The following is a 21,426-nucleotide window of genomic DNA, read 5'->3' on the forward strand; positions in this document are numbered from 1 at the left end:
GTATTTTTACGCGAATTTTCAAAGTTATCTGGTTTTATTGTTTTGTTTTGTCGGGTTTCTTGTTTTGCAAGAAACGTCGAGATCTTGTGTTACCCCAAATTTCAACTCTCTGCTACGAAATTTTCGAATTTTAAAGACATTTGGCATTTCTTTAGTTTTGCGTTTTTTATGCGGATTTCCGAAATTACGCGTTTTTTACACGGATTTCCGAAATTACACGGTACATACCCCCCGCGTAAACACACATTTAAGCTATGTTCGAAGTTGAGTTATCCAACCTTTTCTCCTAGGGGAACCCGAGTCCTGGACTTAAAACTATCCATCAAATTATGTACAACTTTCTTTCAAAATCGCGCAGAATTTTTCTATTGGGCGAAGTTCAGGCGAATTTGACGGATTTGCCTCCTTCGACACAAAAACAACACCGTTGTCTTCGTATCACTCCATCACCGGTTTCGTGTAATGGAATGTTGCTAGATTCTGCCAAAACAGAGTGTCACCTTCGTTGGATCGAAGGACGGGTCCCAGGCTCTTCTGTAGACATTCTCCGGTATATATTTTCCGGCTATGGTGCCAATAGTTATTCCTCCCGGACCTGGACTTTTTCTTCATAATAAAGATATTTAATAATCCAAATTTATGTATTGTTACAAATTTTGCCGAGTCCGTTATACCTAACTCTCGTATATTTTTTTATGAAAAACAGTACATATTGCGCAAAAAAATACAGTAAATTGGTTCTGAAAATTTTTAAAAAACAAAATAAAATTATTCCCGAAGACTTATTTTCATTATCTCAAAAGTTTTTCTTTTTATTTCCCTTTTTAAGGTATTTATAAGTTCAATAAAAAACTAAAAAATGCAAAAATTGCAAAAAAAATTGTTTGCTGTTGCTGGTTGGTTGGATGGTAAGTTGTTCACTGCAGTTAATGCACTTTGTTCTATAGGGGATACGTTGGATGGTTTCGTTGAAGTGGATGCTTCACTGTTGTTGGTGACTGTCACAGGTGTACTGGGGTTGCTTGGGGTTGGTGTGAAGGAAGCACCGTTGTCCTTTGGTATAGTTGTCTCCTTGTCCGGTTTATCACATGGCTTACCGTAGTTAATAGCTTTTTGGCAATATTGACATGTGGCCATCTGATTGTCATAGGTAACAAGTGATTTGCACGGAATTCTTGTATCTTGACCGAAAATCACATAAGAAGGTATAACCTTCTTCAAGTCTATGCGTAATAAACGTACGCCATTTAGAATACCGGGGAAAAAGTTCTTCCACTTTTCTTTTTCGATAGAGAGAATCTCTCCGTATTGGGACATAGTTTTGCGAATATATGAATCGGTGACGCTTGAGGGAAGATCATGCACACGCACTTCTATAGCACTATCTTCCATATATACTGGAATGTTGTACTTAATGTTCTCGTGCTTCACATAGTGCACATTGTTATTGTCTTTTGCGAATTGAATTGCATCCAACTCTTTATAAAACTGGATGTAAACAACATTATTCGTCTTATTGCATTGAAGTAAATGCACACGTTTAATGTCCAGCTGCATTTGCTCCTTAAGCAAACCTTCAAGTTCTCGTATCGAAGGTCGAATTTTGCACTGCCTGAAGTCAACAACAATTGTATTCTTTCGTGTCGGCGGTAGCTTTCGAGGTCTATTGTTCACTACACAATACTGTGCTTGGTTTCTTCTGTTTCCAACGTAAGCGGTTTTGTTTTATCGACTGACTTGGAGGAGATGTAAAACCGAACTGTATATATTTCAAGATGATTTTGATTTATTGTATTCTTTGTTTTTGATGGAGACAATTTTTTTCTAATTTAAATCAACAAAACTTAGCGAAATTGCTGTGACTCGCTCTGAACAAAAATTAATAATGATGAAAAGAAGAGAAGAAAACAGGAATCAGAACAAATTGGCTCAAATGGCACGTATCCGATTTCATCATAAAATGGCTAGTTATTTCGGGGTTTTTGCTCAGCGGTTTATGCTGAACCGTTAGGTGGCGTTAGCAGTTCAACATAAACTGCTAATGCACTGATGAGCCGAAGGCGAAACGTTAAAAATGGGAACACAGTTCAAATGACTAATTTTATTAAAGAAATATAAAAAATGAGCAGAAAACATTTTTAAAATATAATGCAATTGCCTTTGAGTTAAGTCCAAAATTTAAATGAATAAAAAACGTTTCACTCATAATCTAATACACTTCCTGGCTCAGGGAAGCAATTCACGTATATGAAAATGCTATCGCTTGAACACTAAATCCGGGCGTGGGAGCGCTCAATGCAAGCTTTGTAGCGCTGATTATTACATAATATGTTCTAGCATCTGTCCAAAATCATTCGATGATTCGGAATCTTCACTCATTTTTTGTACTGTCGATCCCGAATGTGTTGTAGAAACGTACAAACGTCGTCGGTAATTTATGATCATCAATTATGCCCGAGATTTAGAGATTTTTGAACTATATTGTTGGTAAGAACTCGAAAATTGTGTTGCGTTTCATAAAATCAGCAAGTTTTTGTGGAAAAACATTAATAAATTTAATACTCAGACCGAGTCTAGTGGCCATTTTCGTCCCACCAAAAAATGCCATTTTCGCCCCACCCCTTTGTTTCGATTTGGCGAGGTCATAAAATAAGTAGCTAAAACACTCATCAAACATGATTTGTTCCAGTGAATATATTCTACAACCCAAAAACTCTGGAACAAGAAAATTTTACTTTTAGCGGAAAAATTGACACTTTCGCACTCACCGACTATTGAGGTTCAAATGAATGAAATGGCATGTCAAATAAACATAAAATTTCTAATGATCGACATTTTCAATTAATCGTCACACTTTTGAATCCGCAAATGCACGAGAGGAACCAACACCGAATACGCGAACCCAGAATATAGACTCTGTTTGTCGTGATTTGTATTTGTTTTGTAGCCGACGAAATTACATCAATAGCCCAAATGTATGCAATTATATCTTTGTACATACTTGCGATACGGATATCGATATTTAGGCTTCTCTTCGCCAAGCTTTTGTTCAAGTTTTTTATGCACGCAGGTATTTTTATAGCGTTTCTCTACCATTACTACCATTTTGCGATTTCGATTGAAGCGATAAACTTTTTCTCATTATTAATCGAGTTCATCTTATAAAAATTAGAAATTAATTTTAAGCACTCAAAATTTATCGTGGGGTGGTTGCCATTTTCTCAGGCGAAAACGATATAGCATGGAATTTCATCCGAACTCGCATGACACAGGATCAGAGCATATCGATTAAACCCTCTCAGCAGGCCGTTCTATTTTGTTGGTCTTTGAGCGCTTGTTGCACGAAATATTCGTTCAATTTGCTGGAAAGGTGTGTTGTTGTTTTTTCTCTTGCAAAAATAGTGTGAAAATTAAGTGTTACCTTTACATAGAAAGAAAATTTGTTGTTATTCTACGTGAAGTAGAAGTATTGTGCAGGTATGTAGTGTTAGTTTAAAAAAATAAGTGGAAAAAACTTCAGAAATTCTGCAGTAAAACTAGTTCAACGGGGCTCCAACTCCTCATGTAAAAAATGGCTCAACAATGGACCTCTGTCTGCCGGGTTTGTTGAACGAAAAACTGGCATTCGGTTCAACGGTCTGTTTCAAAATCGCCAATGAAAGTCCCATGTTGGCCTTTCGTTGAACGATTGATTGGACTTTCATTGGCCCAATGATCCTACTTATTGGACCAATGAAGGACCACCGTTGAACGTTTTTTTCTAAGAGGGAAGCTTCAAATAATTTTATGGCACTTTTTGTCTTGCTGTCTTGCAACAACCAACCTCTAGCATGCTACACGTAGGACTGAAACGTTAGCTATAATTTCGCTTATATTTATAGATTCGTGTGCTTCCAACAACTTCGTTTTTGCATCGATTGACCAATCAGAACGATGCGTTCCCATTTATATATCGCTTACTCCTTCAAAACCGTCGACTATGGCAGGGAAATCCGGTATGCCGGAGATTTTGAGCTATTAATCAACATTTAAATGATACACAATTAAAAATACGTGACTTGAATGTATAAAAACTTAGAAATATTTCCAATCAAATGGTGACATAATATTAATAATTAATACAAAATTGACTGAACTGTAATTGTTCAAAATCTGACCACATTTCTACGTGTATTTTTTCTTGACTTTCTAATTCGCACCCCTATTGAAGAATTCAAATCAACACTTTTGCGATAGCTGCGCTGCTCGAGTGGCGAGCTTTGAACTAAGTGATGGTGATAATTTTAAGATTTTTCTTGAAGATTCGACAAAAATGCCGGGTTTTTATTTTTTTTTCTTATGAATCGAATACTAACATACAAAAACGTGTGAAAATTTGGTAAAAAATCGATCATTAATGACTCAGTAACTTTCCGTGGTATGTTTGATTGATATTTATGGAGAAATCGTAAGATGAAATATCAAATTCGAAGAAGTGATTTTGGGCACTGTTTTCATATCTGGAAAATTCTTTATTTTCATGGTTGGATTTTGAGATTAATTGATAAATTATGAGCAAAAGCTGTATTATTAGTCTATTTAATCATGTTTTATCATCTAAATCAAATCTGTATGTGAACTGAAAATTTCAAATTTCATTCGAGATTTTCAAGTGTATAGGACAATTTTAAATCATATGTTTGATGACAACACGTGAATAATCATATTTTTACCCATATTTGTAAGGTTTTGCCAACTGCATTCGTTTAAAACTCAAGTAAATTGAAAATTTCGGCCAAAATTTTTCTAAATACATGGGATATGTCAAAACAATCACCATAACGCTATCTCGTGGTGATCACTCCGATTGGATTCTTCAATATAGAAAACAAAAATGTGTTCCACATCAAAAATTTCGATTAAATAAACGAACTAAATCTATTAAATTTGGTTCGACTATCAGGACAGTTATTCGATTAATCGATCGTTCTCCTTATTCAGTACTGAATACTATATTTTTCATGTGGTTTATTTGCAAAACCGTTTTTGCTGAGTACCTCAAAAATAGACAAATTTTCAATCTGCCTTTTATGTTGTAGTCAGTTGTAGCCGATGCTATTGGGGACAAATTTTCGTTTGCATTCACTATGCACGTACGAGTTAAACGACCATTCAGATAGTTCCTGCATGAACAACGAATCAAATAATGCCTTGGGCAAAGATATCTTAGGCCTCGGTAAGAACGTAAATTGACGCTACCTGCGTTTGATTAAAACGAAATGGAGTTTCACAAAGGCCACAAGGCACTGACTCTAGATCGTTGATTTCGTGGCTTCAACATTCGCAGTCGAGTAAAAATGCCATGATGATGGATAAAGGGTGAGATCATATATGTATGTGTTGAGAAAAATATCTAAATCTCATATCGCAAGCCTATTTGAATAAAAGTTTTTTCTTTTACAATATTGAATAACCCACCGAAAAACCTTCAGAAAAGTTAGAAATATATGATGCTATATGGTTTTTACTTATCCTGTCGTACTCTACTATAAGGAAAAACTGTTTTTGTTCCCACCCTATTTTCAACATCCTGGGATGACACAGACTACTTACTGAACGAAGGAGCAGTACTGGTGCTTACGATCGGTACTGCACCTAGAACAGTTTGCCCTAATCGGAACAAGCATCAAAACGCGAAAATTCAAACTTCAATAACCGGTGTTACAAAATGCACTATTCAATGCGACCAGACTCTGTTAGCTTGGAGCGAAATCAATCTTTAGTTCAGCAACGCCATTGCACAGCATCACATTTAACATTAACATATCATGTCAACTGTATAGCGGCCCTTACACGAGCATTATTTTTTTCATTTTTAATGATGACTAAGTAATAATGTACTTCAAATTTGATAGAAATCTTGTCATTACTGCACCATTACACGTTCATAAAAATGAAATTATTTTTTACTAATGACATTTTTGATGACTCGTATAAGGGCCTCTTATGGATGTGCGGTACTGCTATTTTGGCGCGCGCGAATTTGACATTTCTCTCCCCTACGAGATTTGATGTAGACTCGCTGTAGGGCGCCATGCACGCATAAAAGGATGTTGCCAATGATTTGTTCGGGAAATGTGAGAGCTGAATATCTTGTTAATATGATGTCTTTGATGCGACCAATACAGAACGGAATCTATATGTTGAAAACAACATTCTCATATACGTAAAAGGTTCAACATGAGAAATTTTAATGTATTTTGTGGATTTTTTTTTTCGTTTATAACCACGTATATCTTTTTTTAAATATGCGAATTGGAAATCGCTCATTTTCATGGGATTTTATTTCTTATATTGTTTCTTTGTTTTAAACTTTGAAATCCACTTCCATAAAATGTTATTATGTTTTGCTGATTGATCACTCAACCTTAATAATTTCACGCGTGGGGTTTTCAGGTTGAATCCAGTAATATTTGGTATTTGTGTAATTGTACAAATCAGTATGCAGATGGGAGGGGCGTCGCACCGCACTTTGATTCTGTTTGATAACATGTTTTGGGATTTGGCCATTTTAAGAATTGGAATTTATTTTGAAGTTGTACAACATAATTTTCTTTGATTTCTAAAGAAAAATAACAAAAAAGTTTGTTTGTGCATCAACTAATATATTCTACAAATTAAAATAGTTCTCAAATCGGTTAGGTCAGCTCTGAGTGACGTTTTTCTAAAATAAATAAACATTCAACCATAGTAAAGCATTACGTTCATTTTGTGGAATTTGGCCTTTCTGTTTCAACAAACTTCACAGCCGACTCTTAGCGTTCGGAATCATTGCATGGCTAGTACTACGATCATATTGACACTACGAATATCTCCAGGTCGGAGTTCGAATATACGGCAATAGGCTTGTAAGACCAGCGCCCTATGCAATGAACCCCTAACCCGGGACAACATTCAACCATGCATCTCCATTAGAGCTCTATTAGAAGGAAACGCCGTGAAACAATACTTAAACAAATTATCTGTTCTAAGAACAGATTATATTCTGGTACTGCTATAGTATGAACGAGTGAGTGTTTTTTTCCAAAATTTGAAGCTTTATTGCGGAAAAGTGCTTACAGATGTATCTGTAATCTTTCCGGAAATTTTCGGATCCCGGCTCGAAAAAAGGAGTCCTTTTTTGACGCTATCCATGAAGCAGTCCATTTTTCCAACTTTTCGAGGGATTGAAAATGTTGATCTGCCAGGCCGTGTGCCATCGAACGGAATAGGTGGAAATCAGAAGGGGCGACATCTGGGGAATACGGCGGGTGGGGCAAGACTTCCCATTTCAGCGTTTCCAGGTACTTTTTGACCACTTTTGCGACGTGAGGGCGAGCATTGTCGTGTTGGAGGATGACTTTTCCATGTCGCTCTTGATACTGTGGCCGCTTTTCTTTTAGCGCGCGACTAAGGCGCATCAGTTGCGTTCGGTAGCGATCTCCTGTGATGGTTTCACCCGGTTTTAAGAGCTCGTAGTAAATTGTTTTTTCTTTTCCACCATCATGTTTGTCTTCGACATAGAAATCACCATTTTTATAACGTTGAAACCACTCCCGACACGTTCTTTTACTCAGAGCAGCATCACCGTAAGTTTCTGATAGCATTCGATGCGCTTCAGTTGCATTTTTTTCGAATTGTAACAGAAAAGTAAAACTTCCCGCAAATGGCGAGAATTGGGCACATAAACAGACATTTTCGAGCGTGAATAATACGAAAACAAGAACAACTGTCACTGAAACGGCGATGACAATTCGTTAGGCACTGTACACACTCACTTGAAAGGCATTATCATCTATATATTTCAACCAGCCTCAGCCGGTACAGCCACCTATCGGAAAACGGCGGAAGCAAAGTTGTACACCTGATATTATCTCAAGTTTTTTTTTGATAGTGAAACACAATTTTGAGTCAAATAAACGTTGAAAACCGAAAGAAAAAATGCTATGCTTACAACTTGAGTATATTCTCAAAACAAATCATATTATTAGCAGCATGGAATCATTCAGTTCTTCAGAATTTAACAAATTGGGTATGTTTCCTAATAGCAACATTATGCATTTGTCCGTAAATTACTGATTATGGAACAGTCCATAGTATTTTAAAATTAATGTACCAATTTTTTAAAGAAAAGTTATTTCGTGTTATTTTGCTTGAAAACCATAGGATAAGAATATTACTATTCATCGGTTGAAACAGAAGGTCATGTTCAGTGTTGGATTGTAGTACCAATACATTACTTCACTTTGAGTTCTGAAACTGTCAGTGACGTACCTAGGAAAATTTGCGCCCGTGTCCCGTTGGTTTAGTGAGCAAAAAAGAAAGACTGAACTCCATCTTTGGATGTATCGATCTGCGATCAAAGAATATGTTCCAAGGTTTGTTTTGCCCCAAAAATTGTTGCGCCCGTCTTCAGGCCCCTCCGCCAGTCCGCTGTCATCTTCAGGCTCCTCCCCAGATGCGCCACTGGAAATTGTATAAGTCCAGGGCCGGAGAAACGAATTTCGTTGGTGAGTGAAAATAGACGGTGGTTTTTAAGTTTTGACAGTTACAATTATTACAGAGGGAAAAATTACAAGCCTCAACATGGTTAAATTACTATTTAACTACAGTAGCTAGATGGAACATAGACACGCATAACACGTTTTTAACACGTCTGCCCTGTATATGTCAATATATGAAACACAATTAGTGTTGCTGAGCATAACATTCATAAGGGTCTAAATTGATAATTATTATTGAGATTATGAAATCATAATTAAGTTTGAAATATTTCACTATTCGTGCAATATTCCACAATTGATTCAATGCTATACCTAAACGCAAATGTCTATAATTGTTTTCTTTTAGACATCGTTTCTGCTTTCTATTAGATCGATAAACATCAAAAAATGTTTTCACAGTTAAATAAAAAATTTCATATTCAAGAGTTTAAATGACCTTAAATGTTACCAATATTCATCAGTGAAACCCATTCTATATATGCACTTCATTGCTTATCACTGCATTCTACACGCACACAATTTCCAATGCATTTAAATCGTATGCTTTCATAAATAGTCTTGGAATTTTAAATATTTTATCACTTCACATGCATTTTGCATATGTCATACTTCCCGACAGCTGGCAAATAAGAAAGTTACCGTTAAAGCTAGTGCTTCCTAAACCGAAAAAAATGCGGAAGAGATGTTGAAGGGATAATAATCAACCCATCTAGAAGTGGCAATAGAAAAACAGAACTGCAACCTTGTTACAAAGAAATTCCCGCAGGCTATTTAGTCTGCCTTGCTAGTCTCGGTTGTCAATGTTTGTGTGCACCTTGGTAGTGAGAGCCCCATCAGCCGACACGTAGAACACGTGAATGAAGAAATGACCGATGAACTGAATCGTGCAAACACGATTTTTTGTGCATAAGCAACAAGAGCTTTGAAGTCCTTACGTTACTTGCACAAATTATGATGTAGCAGCGATGTGATAGTTACTAGCTAGATATCGTGCTATCAAAACACATCTTCACACGACGACAGAGCGACTGTTATGTTATCAAATATGTACCCTTGATTTTCATGCAATTGGGTCATTAAATCACATATGTTTTTTGTTTCTATCTGATATGTTGAACGTTGATTATCAGGAATCAGAACAAATTAGCTCAACTGGCACGTTCATTCCCGGGTTCGTGGCTCGATGCGTAGGGCGCTGGACTTAGAAGCCAGTTGTCGTATGTTCGAGTCCCGACCTGGAATGCTTCTTAGTGTCAATAGGATCGTAGCCATGTAATGATTTTGTACGCTAAGAATCGGCTGTAAAGTCTGTTGAAACATTCCACAAAAGGAATGTCAGGACTTTGCTTTGGCACGTTTCCCTGATCATTTGGACAGTTGTGGAAAAGAAGTATAAAATGAACATTGAAAGGAATTGTGTAGTAAGGTGGGAAGAAAAATCTTCCCGCATCCCCAAATGAACAATTTGTTGCACAATTAATAATAATAATAATAAAACCTCGTACCCCCGAAATTTATTGTTTAGTTTTGATTATGGAGTACATAGGTTCATATAACTACATGCAGTTTGTTTGAAACAAAAAACGAATTTTGAAAAATTTACATCAAATCTTGTTTATACTTACCAGTGCAAATGGGCTTCTCTTCTCCGGAAATAAAATGTCGGCTAATGTCTATTGTCGCCTCATTTACTGGAAGACGACAGTTGAATCTAGACTGTAAATATAAACACAATGAATATGCTAGAATATTCGCGTTATCGTTTGATATTGAATGTGCAATAAAACATCACGTAAAACTACTTAAATTGCTAGAAACTTATAATTATCTTGATACCATTCACGTGGCCTCCAAATGAAATAGCCTGCGTCTCAGAATTCATTAGAAAATTACTAATGATTTAAATAAAATTTCAGAAAACTGGACTTTATGGAATCTACAAACTTAGTATCATATATATTTTTTGCTATCCGATCTCTACAAACGCATCTACACAGATTTCTCGTCGGCATATAGTATAAAATAAAACATCAAATAGCTATTGCTAGGTTCGATAGATTTGAATATTATGATGCTTTACTGGATTGGATGCATTTTGATCACACTGGTCGTGAGATTTCAGTAAAAATAAGAAACTGTACAACAGCTCCATTTGCAGGTAGTTCAGGAGTACCTCAAGGAAGTCACTCAGGGCCTTTTATATTTTTACTCTACTTTTTGATCTCAACTTTTCGTTTGTCGATGACTCCAAACCATACCATCTTAAGAACAACATGTTGCAAACTTTTTGTAAGCTCATTTTCGCGAAACACAAACGTTCGTATGTGTGAAGCACCCATTAGTTCAAGACATTACCAGTGGATGTGTAATGATTGGATTCAGATAGCTTTCATATTATTGCTGGTACAAAAGGGTAGAATGGGTTGGGCGGACCCGTAAGCAGTGTCACTTACGCGCATTTCACGGTAATGTTTAATTAAGAATCTCTTTCCAACAAAAAATCCGGTCGCATAATAAAGAATTTCGATATACTATGTTTAACCCACTTGATGATTTGTTTGTTAGAAGGGTGCGTCTTACTCATTTAAGATTTTTAGAAGACTGCCCAATTTTTAGAGACTGCCCAATTGACTCTGGTTGGCAATTCACTTCTTCATCCAGTCACAGAATAAATAAAATTTTCCGAATATTCTCAATAACTAGATATTTGTGATTTGATTTAATTTTTATGTTTATGTTTTTTGACCCTTTTTGATTTCGAGACAGTCGACGTGTGTGTGTGTAATTATCGTTCATAATTACCCGGTCGATTTAATTTTTTTTCTCACGGTCATGAACATTCGTCTTTCCTCATTTTTTAAATTTTCATATGGGTGCTCCTTCCGGTACGCGAAAGAAAGTTTAACCAGAAACACGAATTATGAAATGAATTGGGGTAAAATAGCGTAAAAATATTCGCGTGGTTATTGAATCTATTTGTAATCTTATTTTTAGATCTTTCTTAGTAATATCAATCAATTTTTATCAACCACAATTAGCCTTCTATCGGAATGCAAAAGAAAGATCACCCAGCGATACATCTTAAAAAATGAACTGGGGTAGAGAGGGTTAAAAAGGCTAGTACTGTGATTCCCATTATGTGTGTTTAGATCACTGAAGTTTTTTTCGTAATATGGACCAATATTGATAGGTCACATTGGATCAGCTTCGGAATTGTAAATCTGAAATCAACATAAAATTATGGTTGTGGTAAAATTGGGGTAAAACGATGTAGCACGACTCGTGCGATCATGAAAAGATATCTTGTCTTGTTTAATCATAATTGGTCCAAACACCGATCAGTAGAACTTTCTTTCTGTAAATTCATGGGAGGAGATCAATTGGGGTAAACAGAATGTAGTTATTTGCGGTCGTTCACGTTAAAAAAAAACAATCCATTTATCGAACTTATCAACATTCGAAGTCAAGTAAGGAAAAAAAGAGTAATTGGAGCAAAACGGACATGATAGTGGATTATGTGGATCTTCTAACTATCATCCATCGATTCTACGGTAATTTTTGCATAAGAAATACTAACTTTGAAAATATTTTCTTGGGGTTTCATAAAAGAAGAAGATGCTTTCCTAGCCCACTCGTACAATTCATTCGCGGTCGAAATTTGACAATCATTGATCATTTGTCACATGACCCTTTTCTATGAGCTGTCGCGTGAAAATTCCACTGTGCAAAACGATGAAAATCATGCTCGTGATCTTTGACAGCCCCCCAAAGATAATAGTCTAACGGCGTCAAATCACAGCTCCGAGGCGGCCAAACGACATCCGAATTTCGACTGATAATTCGATCTTCGAAGACTGTGCGCAGAAGATCGATCGTAGCGTTGGCTGTGTGTCACGGAGCGCCGTCTTGTTGGAACCAAATGGTGTCCAAGTCTTCCTCTTCATACAATTATTGAGCAGTTTTTGATCGTTTTCCTCATTAAGCAACGGATCAAAAGTTTAAGCAATTTTTTAAACGGTATTCCCCTTACAAATGCTATTTTTCTATTCACTGGAAAATATTAGGGAAATGATACTTAACTAACAAAATATTGTTTCAATATTCAAAGTATTGTCCATCGCTAACCATTACTTTTTTCCATCTTTCTGGTAATTCAAAATACTTTACGATAGCGGATAGCAAATACTGTACGTCTGCTTAGTCGATTATGTTGCTCTGCGAGGTAACATTGTAATTTGCTAAAATTAGCCATGTACACTTCTACACAAACCATGACCCATGAGAAAACAAAACACCTGAATGGAAGTACTGTTGTTTACGCTCCAGTTTTATGACACATACTGATTCGTTGCCCGACGTTTCAGATTAACGCAATGAATCCATTTTTCAGCAATAACAGTTCTATGCAAATAAATTCTGTTGGTCCGTTGGAAAAGTTGTTTGCATGAGAAGAACCGGCGTTCGACGTCCCCTGGCTGCAATTCATACGGTATCCAATTGCCTACTTTTCGTACCATTCCTATTGATTTTAAAAATACGCAATTTGCTTGGGGTTTCCGAATGATTTTGCAAGTTTTTCTAAGGGTTTTCGATGGGCTTTGGTGGTGTTCCGGTTCATTCGATTTTCGTCTTCTAAAACCAAATTATCACTTTTAAATCGTGCAAACAACTTCCCTCACGTTCGCTTAGTTAGAGCATGCTCACCATGCACTTCCACAAAAATACGAGAACTTCCGGTGGCTGTTTCATTCATATGAATATGAAGAAGAACTTCCCGCAAAAACACTTTGCTTACCACAAAGTTCGAAATTTTCATAGTAAAACAAAGTATTGTTGTTTACGCTTTTGCTAAGCGGCACATGTCGATTCTAAAACTGTAGAACTGTAACTTTCCAACGCATGTCTGCGAGAGTAAATCATTGAAATAAAAACTCACTGGAAGATTATGTCAAGAAGTTTTTGTTTCAATCATGAATAAAATAAGAAATTGTTTTTGGGTATGAACTAACAATAGAAATAATAACAATAAAAATTTATTTATGCATCGTTGCACTAAATGATTATTTTGCATCGTCGCACTAAATGATTAAACACACTTTACCCTATAGTTCTGTAACCGGAAGTCGGACTCGGATGAAATTAATCAGCAACCTATGGGACTATAAGAACATTTATTTGAGCCTAAGTTTGTGGAAATCGATCAAATCATCTCTGAGAAAATTGAGTGAGTCTCGTTTTGGAGTTTTTGGCTACTATTTCCGGTACTTCTAGAACCGGGAACTGGGAACCAGTATAGCCGAAGTCGATTCGTTTAGTAAGTAACTAATTTAGCCTTTGAGCCAAATCTAAAAGAATTTTACCCTGTTTGCATCGTCGCTTTCAATGACGGTGCACAATTTCAAAAACACTTTACCTTATGAAAACATGATGAAATTCAATAGCAACCTATGGAACTATGATATTTTTTATTTTATGAGTGATATTATGAGACACATATTCACACACATACATACACACACTGACATTGCTCAGGTCGATGAACTGTGTCGAATGATATAGACCACTTAGTCCTCCGGGCCAATTTTCACTAGTCAATTTTTCAAGTGATTATACAAGCTTGTGTACTTTTGTAAAAAAGCATCGTTATGATGATTTTGTAATAGTACTACCAAGTGGGTACAAATTGAATAAAATATTTACAAATTTACATATTTTTCACCAGAATATACGAAACTGAACAAAGCACGCTGTGTGCTAGGCGGTGGTGTTTTATTGTTCCCTACCAGCACGTACCGATGCGTACCGGTCTTGCATTGTCTTTTTGTATGACGCTTTGAATGTTTTGACACTTATCCCCCTACAATTTCGGAACCGGAAGTCGGATCTGAATGAAATTGCACAGCATATTTTAAGACAATGAGAGCTATAATTTGAATCATGATTCGTTTAATCCGCAGCTGAGAAATCGAAGTGAGTTCTGTTTTTAGAGATTTTCTCCACTATTATCGGTGCTTTCGGAAGCGGAAACCGGAGACCAGTAGCCCCAAAGTAGTTTTATATATTCACTAACTAACAAGATCTGCCAACTAGATGAATTTACCAGTAAGTTTTATGAAAATGTGCATCTCGTTTTGCCATCGCTTTTGAAAAATTACTAATGAAATTGAAGATTTTCACTAATCGCATTGTAATACCGGAACCAGAAGTCTGATCTGGATCAAATTTTCGGAGACTTTTTTAAGAATTTCAAAACCTTTTATTTGCTTCTTAGTTTGTGCAAATCGGTTAAAAAATTTCCGAGAAAATTGAATGCGCATTTTTTCATAAATTTCCATATATTTCCTTGTCATTCCGAAACCAGAAATCGGGTCCCAATGAAATTCAGGAAGATTGTATGGAAACATAAGACCTTTCATTTGAATTTAAGTTTATGAAATCCGGTTCACCCATCTCTGAGAATCATGTGAGAATTTATTAGCAATCTATGGGATCATAAGACGGTTCAGCCATCTCTGAGAAAATTGAGTGACATTTTTTGTCACATACACACATACATACACACACAGACATTTTGTTATCACGACGAACTGAATCCGACCGGGCCTCGGTTGTAAAGTCTATATGAGAAAGGTAAAAATCGAATACAACCTCTTATATATTATTTCACGGGTGAATTGGGAAGACTTTTTTTGAAGCAACATAAAATTACAATCAAACATGTATAGCATGTATAGATTTGTGTTTTAGTCTTGTGTAGATGAACCAAATTTTACAAGACATAAAACAGCATTAAATATTTTGAAAATAGGGTGGAGGCAGGATAATAGATTCAGAGACAATCAAAATATAAAAAATTCCAACGCTTTCCAAAACCAGGTACTTTACAAGTCAAGTCATCATATTAAAATCAATATGAAACACTAACAAAATACCATAATGGAGTGCCCAAAAGTTTATCAGGAAATTGCTATAATAATCCCAAGTCAAACAATAGCTGATAAAATTCATAAGCCTGGTCCGGCAAAGATACGCAAAAACAAAAGCTTATGCTACCTACTGAAGAACCTATTCGTAATATTGAAAACGTGAAAACGATGGAAGGTGCTCAATTAAATAACATCAAGATAAGACAAAACAGTGAGCGTCAAAAGAAAGGGCCTGAGTGTTGCTATAGATAAAGTTGACACATTCAATCAAACTCACCTCCCAAAATTCTTGAAACCACGGGTTGCGTTTGTTGGTGAACGGGTTCAGTGAGAAGTAGTAATTATCGAACGATTTGACGTATGGGCTGTGAATTCGAATCGATATTGATCCGAGTGCTTGCCGTTCATAGTTTTGGACAACATCTGCCCGATCCGCCCAACCATCGCTGCCAATCAGCAAAAATCGGTCCGTCATATTAAGGCGTTCCATTGCTTTCAACAGTCCCCGAACGGTCATTCCTTCGCAGAAACAAACCACCACGTTGGCATTGAGATCCTGTTCGATGTTTCGTAGCACATCGGAAAAGGATTCATCGTCCGCGTTGCTAAGAATCTAAGTGAAACGGTGGAAGATAAAATAGTTTCTCCATTAAATTCGCTCGTAAAAATCTAAAATGTCACGCTTGTAGCGAATTACCGAGTCCTCTCTCGCAATGCAAACACCATACTTTTCCGCCAATTCCCGAAATGCTTGAATTCCTGATTGCCCGTAGTTTTCTGGAAGCAGAGTGAAGCGTCACACAACCAAATTAATTATCGTCCACGGAAATCGATCAACAGAAAATAAAAATGACAAACAGAAACTCATACGGTCAACCCAGATAGTCATGTTTAATACCCAAACCGAACGATTAACGTTGAGTGGATGACGATAAAATAAAATTGAAAGTAAAATTTGTCTTTCAATCAAACCCCTACTCACCATCGGTGTTGATGGCCGAAACATAGGTCCAATTGAACTGTCGCACCACGTCGACCATCACCTGGGCCTGGTAGTAATCCGAGGGCACCACGCGCATGAAGGTGCTGTACCGTGCTTTATCGGATAGATCTTTCGATGTCGTCGAGTAGCCGATTTGGGGTATCGAAAAGAGTTGAAGCAAATTTTGAACCTGGTTTCGTTCGACGAAGCAAACGGTTGCATTGTGGGTGGTCAAACGAGAACAATACGTGTCAATTTGTTTAAGTTCGCTCGAAAGTTTTTGGGGTATCATGAAGTGTAGTGGAATTAAACTAATATTGGCGTTTTGAGTTGAGCAGCCAGTTTAGGCTTGAATGGTTCGTTCGACAAAAAAAGAAGCATAACAGAAAATAGAAGATCCAGAGGGATGATAGCTACGTAGTTTGCAATTATAGGAATTTATAAATGCTTAATTCATACGACATATAAAAACTGTTACAACAAAGCGCTAATCTAACGATGATGATCTACATAAACTTTCGAGTGCATATGAAAAGTGGAAAAAGTTTTCACGAAAGTAGTTTGGAAACCTAATAGTGATGGCCAACGGCTCTCGGTTTTTTTAGTTGCTAGAGATGAACATCACAGAAGTTAACGCTACTTTATCTTGTGCATACCTGCAGGGCAACCGAGCTGGAGCCGGGACCGATAACTCCTATCAAAGTTTGGCGAAATTTACTCGGCGGTTTGTTGAGAGATGTGTTCTGACTCAAAGCCTGAATTCATAATGGGAGAAACCTGTCTATGGTGTTGGTTGATTTTTTTTTGCAAGGTGATGAACTTACCAAGCAATATTCCTCTGACAGGTAGCCGTCAAAGTTCTTATGAGCTATTTTATTACCACTATTTCGAGGTGTAGGGTGAATTCCAGAAGGTGGAGAGATCGAATCTCTAATCAATTCAATGCTCTGCTGAAGAGCGACCGGGGCGTACCAACACGAGTCCCTAATTTCCACACCTAAAGTAATATTTGGCAGCAATGATGGGTTCTGATTGATTTCGTCGATGGTTTTAAAAGTAACCTCTGATCGCTGGATACCGTAGTGCTCGCGAACCTAACGAAAAAAGAAGAAAAAAATTAAAAAAATTTCAGTAAGTTGTAATTTTGTTATATATTAATTTTCCGGCTTTCACACAGGATTCAATAAATAGTCCTAAAGTGAAAACACCCAACACAAAGACATATTCATTCGGTGTACGTTGGACGGTGTATGCTATATTTCGTGTTTCCACCTACTTCTTGCGTGTAGATTTTTGTTGTCATGGTAAGTGGGAAAGTGATAATTATATTAATGGCTCGGATGATAACAGAAACGCAACAGGTGCGCATTAGATGTACCTCACGTGCAAACTTGCAGGATCATTGTAATATAATAAAACGCTGGAGAATATTATTATTCAACCGCTGCTGTCGTGGAACATGTTTAGCAATATAGTAGTTAAATTGATTGCTGCGTTTTGTATCATTTTATATTGCAAATTTAATACAAGAATAAAACCATCTGCAATTATCAAACTATATAATTGTTTTGGAGAAACAAATAAATTTGAATTTGCAGTACGATTTATATTTAATGCCGAATTTCCAAGCTTTGCTAGATGGGTAGAATCACCTGGCGTTAACTTCATGCATCCATAAGAGTTAATGCAGAAGTCATACAACAATAAGCGTTTTGAGAAGAAATCAATTGACCAAAAAGCCATCTTTGATTTAAAACAACATAAATTGGTCGTACTAATTTAGAAATGAAATGTATCATAGCAACAATACACGTTAGCCTTGGCAACGATGCACGTAGGATGGAAAATTTGTGAAACGCCAGAAAATGTAATGGAATAACATTTTCTGGAACATTTTACAAGAACAAACAAATTATACTTTTCTTTACGTTTCGTGTTTGACTCTTCAGTGCATAACAGTTTATGTTAAACTGTTATGCCACCTTTTGCAATGGTAGGAAAATTCTTTCGAAATAATTAAAGATGAGCAGTTCTATTTTAATAAGAAAGTCGGTTTTTCGTTGTATTTTTTGGTTTGGCTCAAATTTTGCATCAGCATTCTTTATGACCAAAATGGATAATTTGCAACACCATTTTTACCATTTTGGCTTTAGCCTTACTTTTGAAAGTTTTATTGATTCTTGGTCAACGAACCGGCTTTAATTATACCGATTCCGGAAGTAACAGAAGCTGAGTTTGAAATGAAGCATGCGTTAAGCTTCTCTTTGAATTTTTCATACCAACGGTTATAAAAAAGGAATTCTTTCACCTCCAGGAGAATTGAAACAGTTTATTGCCTTTCTCATAAAATGAGGCTAAGCAAACATTGTGAAAATGCACCTTGCAACCAAGGTCTGGTGGACTGATTGTCATACAGCACTAGATTCAGTATTTTAAAATGATTTTCGAACCGTAAATTTTCAAGGTAAAATATTTACTTCAAATAAAACTCAGATGCATCAGTTTCCATTTTGATTTACTATTTAATGAAAATCTTGATTTTTCAGTCGATTTCGATTGTTTTCTGAGTTTGAAAAAGAAGCTAATTTTTATACAATGTTGGAGGGTCGCTTTTGATACAGATTTTTTATATTTTTTTTATCAATTACGAACTCGAAAATTATTTCTAGAAAAAAACACTATAATACAAATTATGCAAAGAATAGTTCGAATAATGTGTTACTCTAATCAGTTTTATCATCTTCTTGAACTTACTTTGCCAAAAAAATAAAATTAAAGCCCTTTAAATCGTATGAACAATGCGGAGCATAAGTAATTATTTGTATGTGGTCGATATTTGCTTGAGGAAATAAATAAATAATCAAAAGTATGCACTAAATTTTCTCTGAGATGTTTTAACTGATTTCAACAAACTTTGGTTCAGATGAAAGGTCTAATTGTCCCATGGAAATTTTTGATATTCATCTGGATCCGACGTCCGGTACCGGAACTATAACGCAAAATGTATCAAAAATGAAGAAAATATGCACTCACTTCTCTACGACGATGACGCCTTAAAAATGTTCTCAAATTTCAAAAGTCCCTGAAGATGAAAAGATAGCCTAAGATTCAAATGCAGGGATTTATAACTTTCGTATGAAATTCGTAAATATTAACTGGATCCGACTTCAGGTTTCGGCTCCAGATGGAGAGTGTCGAAAATGTAAAATCAAATTGTTCAGTTTGATCTATAATTTAATCATGAATCGTCGTTTGATCGATTTTGGTATATTTAATCGTGAAAAAGTTGCTGGCAAAATTGGAGGAAGCTTCACTTTTTTTCGAAAAATTGTGTTCGGTGACGAAGCTCATTTATGGTTGAATGGATACGTCAACAAGAAAAATTGCATTTCTGTAGTGAAGACCTGCCACAAGTATTGCGAGAGCTACCAGCATTATTCGTGAAATACCGGCTGATATTTTGGAGAGAGTGTGCCAAAATTGGGCTTTGCGAATGGGCTATCTATAGCGGAGCCCAACATTTGCATGAAATCATCTTCAATCATTAAATTACATTGATCGTTCTATCGATTCCAATAAAGATTTTATCATGTTTTTATTTTAAATCAAATCTTTTATCTCTTAAGAAATCACCCTTTATATATATAAGAATATGAATAATTTGAGAAAGGCATCATTACACACTTGCTTCATCATCGTATGTTCGAGTCTCGACCTGGAAAGATTCTCAGTGTCAATGATTCTTTACGCCATGAATCGGCTGCACAGTAGGGTGGGACAAAATATTGATATCAGCTCCACCAAACTTTTCGTATTCCTTTTGGGTCCCATAAGCATCATGCAAAATTTTAGTTCGATCGGAGAAACTATATTTTCGTGCCCGCGGTTTAAACTTTGTATGGGATTTAGTAAGGAAAAATTCACTTTTAACAAAAAAAAATCGGCCTATGAACTCTAAAAATCAGTGCATGCGTCATTTTCATAGGAGTAGGAAAACTTTAGAAGACAGCGAAACAATCCGACATTTGTAGAAAAGGTTATTAAAGGAAAACCGACTAAAGGTCTGAACAATGGTTCACTCCTTAATATATCTAGCACCACTGCTGATAGTGGTGGTAATATGATTGTGCTTTCTTTTATTATGTTAACAGTTCGGCTGAAAAGTTCGTATCGTTTAATAGAAACACACATTTTTTTGCCAAAATTCGTTTTTATTATTCAACATAATTGCCATCAGAGGCGATACAGCGATTATAGCGATCTTCCAACTTTTCGATACCATTTTTGTAGTACGATTTGTCCTTTGCCTCAAAATAGGCCACAGTTTCAGCGATTACCTCTTCATTGCTGCTAAATTTTTTACCAGCGAGCATTCTCTCGAGGTCTGAGAACAGGAAAAAGTCACTGGGGGCCAAATCTGGAGAATACGGTGGATGAGGGAGCAATTCGAAGCCCAATTCGTTCAATTTCAGCATGGTTTTCATCGACTTGTGACACGGTGCATTGTCTTGATGAAACAAAACTTTTTTATTCTTCAAATGAGGCCGTTTTTTTTTTTTAATTTCGTCCTTCGAACGCTCTAATGACGCTATATAATAGTCACTGTTAATGGTTTTTCCCTTTTCGAGGTAGTCGATGAAAATTATACCATGCGAATCCCAAAATACAGACGCCATAACCTTACCGGCCGATTGTTGAGTCTTTCCACGCTTTGGGTTCGGTTCATCGCGTGCAGTCCACTCAGCTGACTGTCGATTGGACTCCGGAGTGAAGTGATGGAGCCATGTTTCGTCCATTGTTATATATCGACGAAAAACATCGGTTTTATTTCGATATTACAGCTCCAAACACTGCTCAGAATCATCAATTCGTTGTTGTTTTTGATCGATTGTGAGCTCACGCGGCACCCATTTTGCACAAAGCTTTCTCATATCCAAATATTCGTGAATAATATGTCCAACACGTTCCTTTGATATCTTTAGAGTGTCAGTTATCT

At 36.4% G+C, this 21,426-nt stretch overlaps 1 protein-coding gene across 2 annotated transcripts in view; it reads right to left on the reverse strand.

Moving 5' to 3' along the window:
- The window catches only part of LOC131425288 (metabotropic glutamate receptor 1-like), an 88,186-nt gene that overhangs the window by 40,131 nt on the left and 26,629 nt on the right, over window positions 1-21,426 (reverse strand). For both annotated transcript variants that reach the window (XM_058587055.1, XM_058587054.1), the window contains exons 3-8: window positions 17,255-17,524; window positions 17,087-17,185; window positions 16,431-16,620; window positions 16,146-16,225; window positions 15,726-16,061; window positions 10,148-10,238 (exon numbers count right to left, since the gene is read on the reverse strand). In XM_058587055.1, the coding sequence (XP_058443038.1) occupies window positions 10,148-10,238; window positions 15,726-16,061; window positions 16,146-16,225; window positions 16,431-16,620; window positions 17,087-17,185; window positions 17,255-17,524 (1,066 nt within the window). The remainder of the gene's footprint in view (window positions 1-10,147; window positions 10,239-15,725; window positions 16,062-16,145; window positions 16,226-16,430; window positions 16,621-17,086; window positions 17,186-17,254; window positions 17,525-21,426) is intronic.

The sequence above is a fragment of the Malaya genurostris genome, chromosome 1, assembly GCF_030247185.1.
Source record: "Malaya genurostris strain Urasoe2022 chromosome 1, Malgen_1.1, whole genome shotgun sequence".
Classification (NCBI taxonomy): domain Eukaryota; kingdom Metazoa; phylum Arthropoda; class Insecta; order Diptera; family Culicidae; genus Malaya; species Malaya genurostris.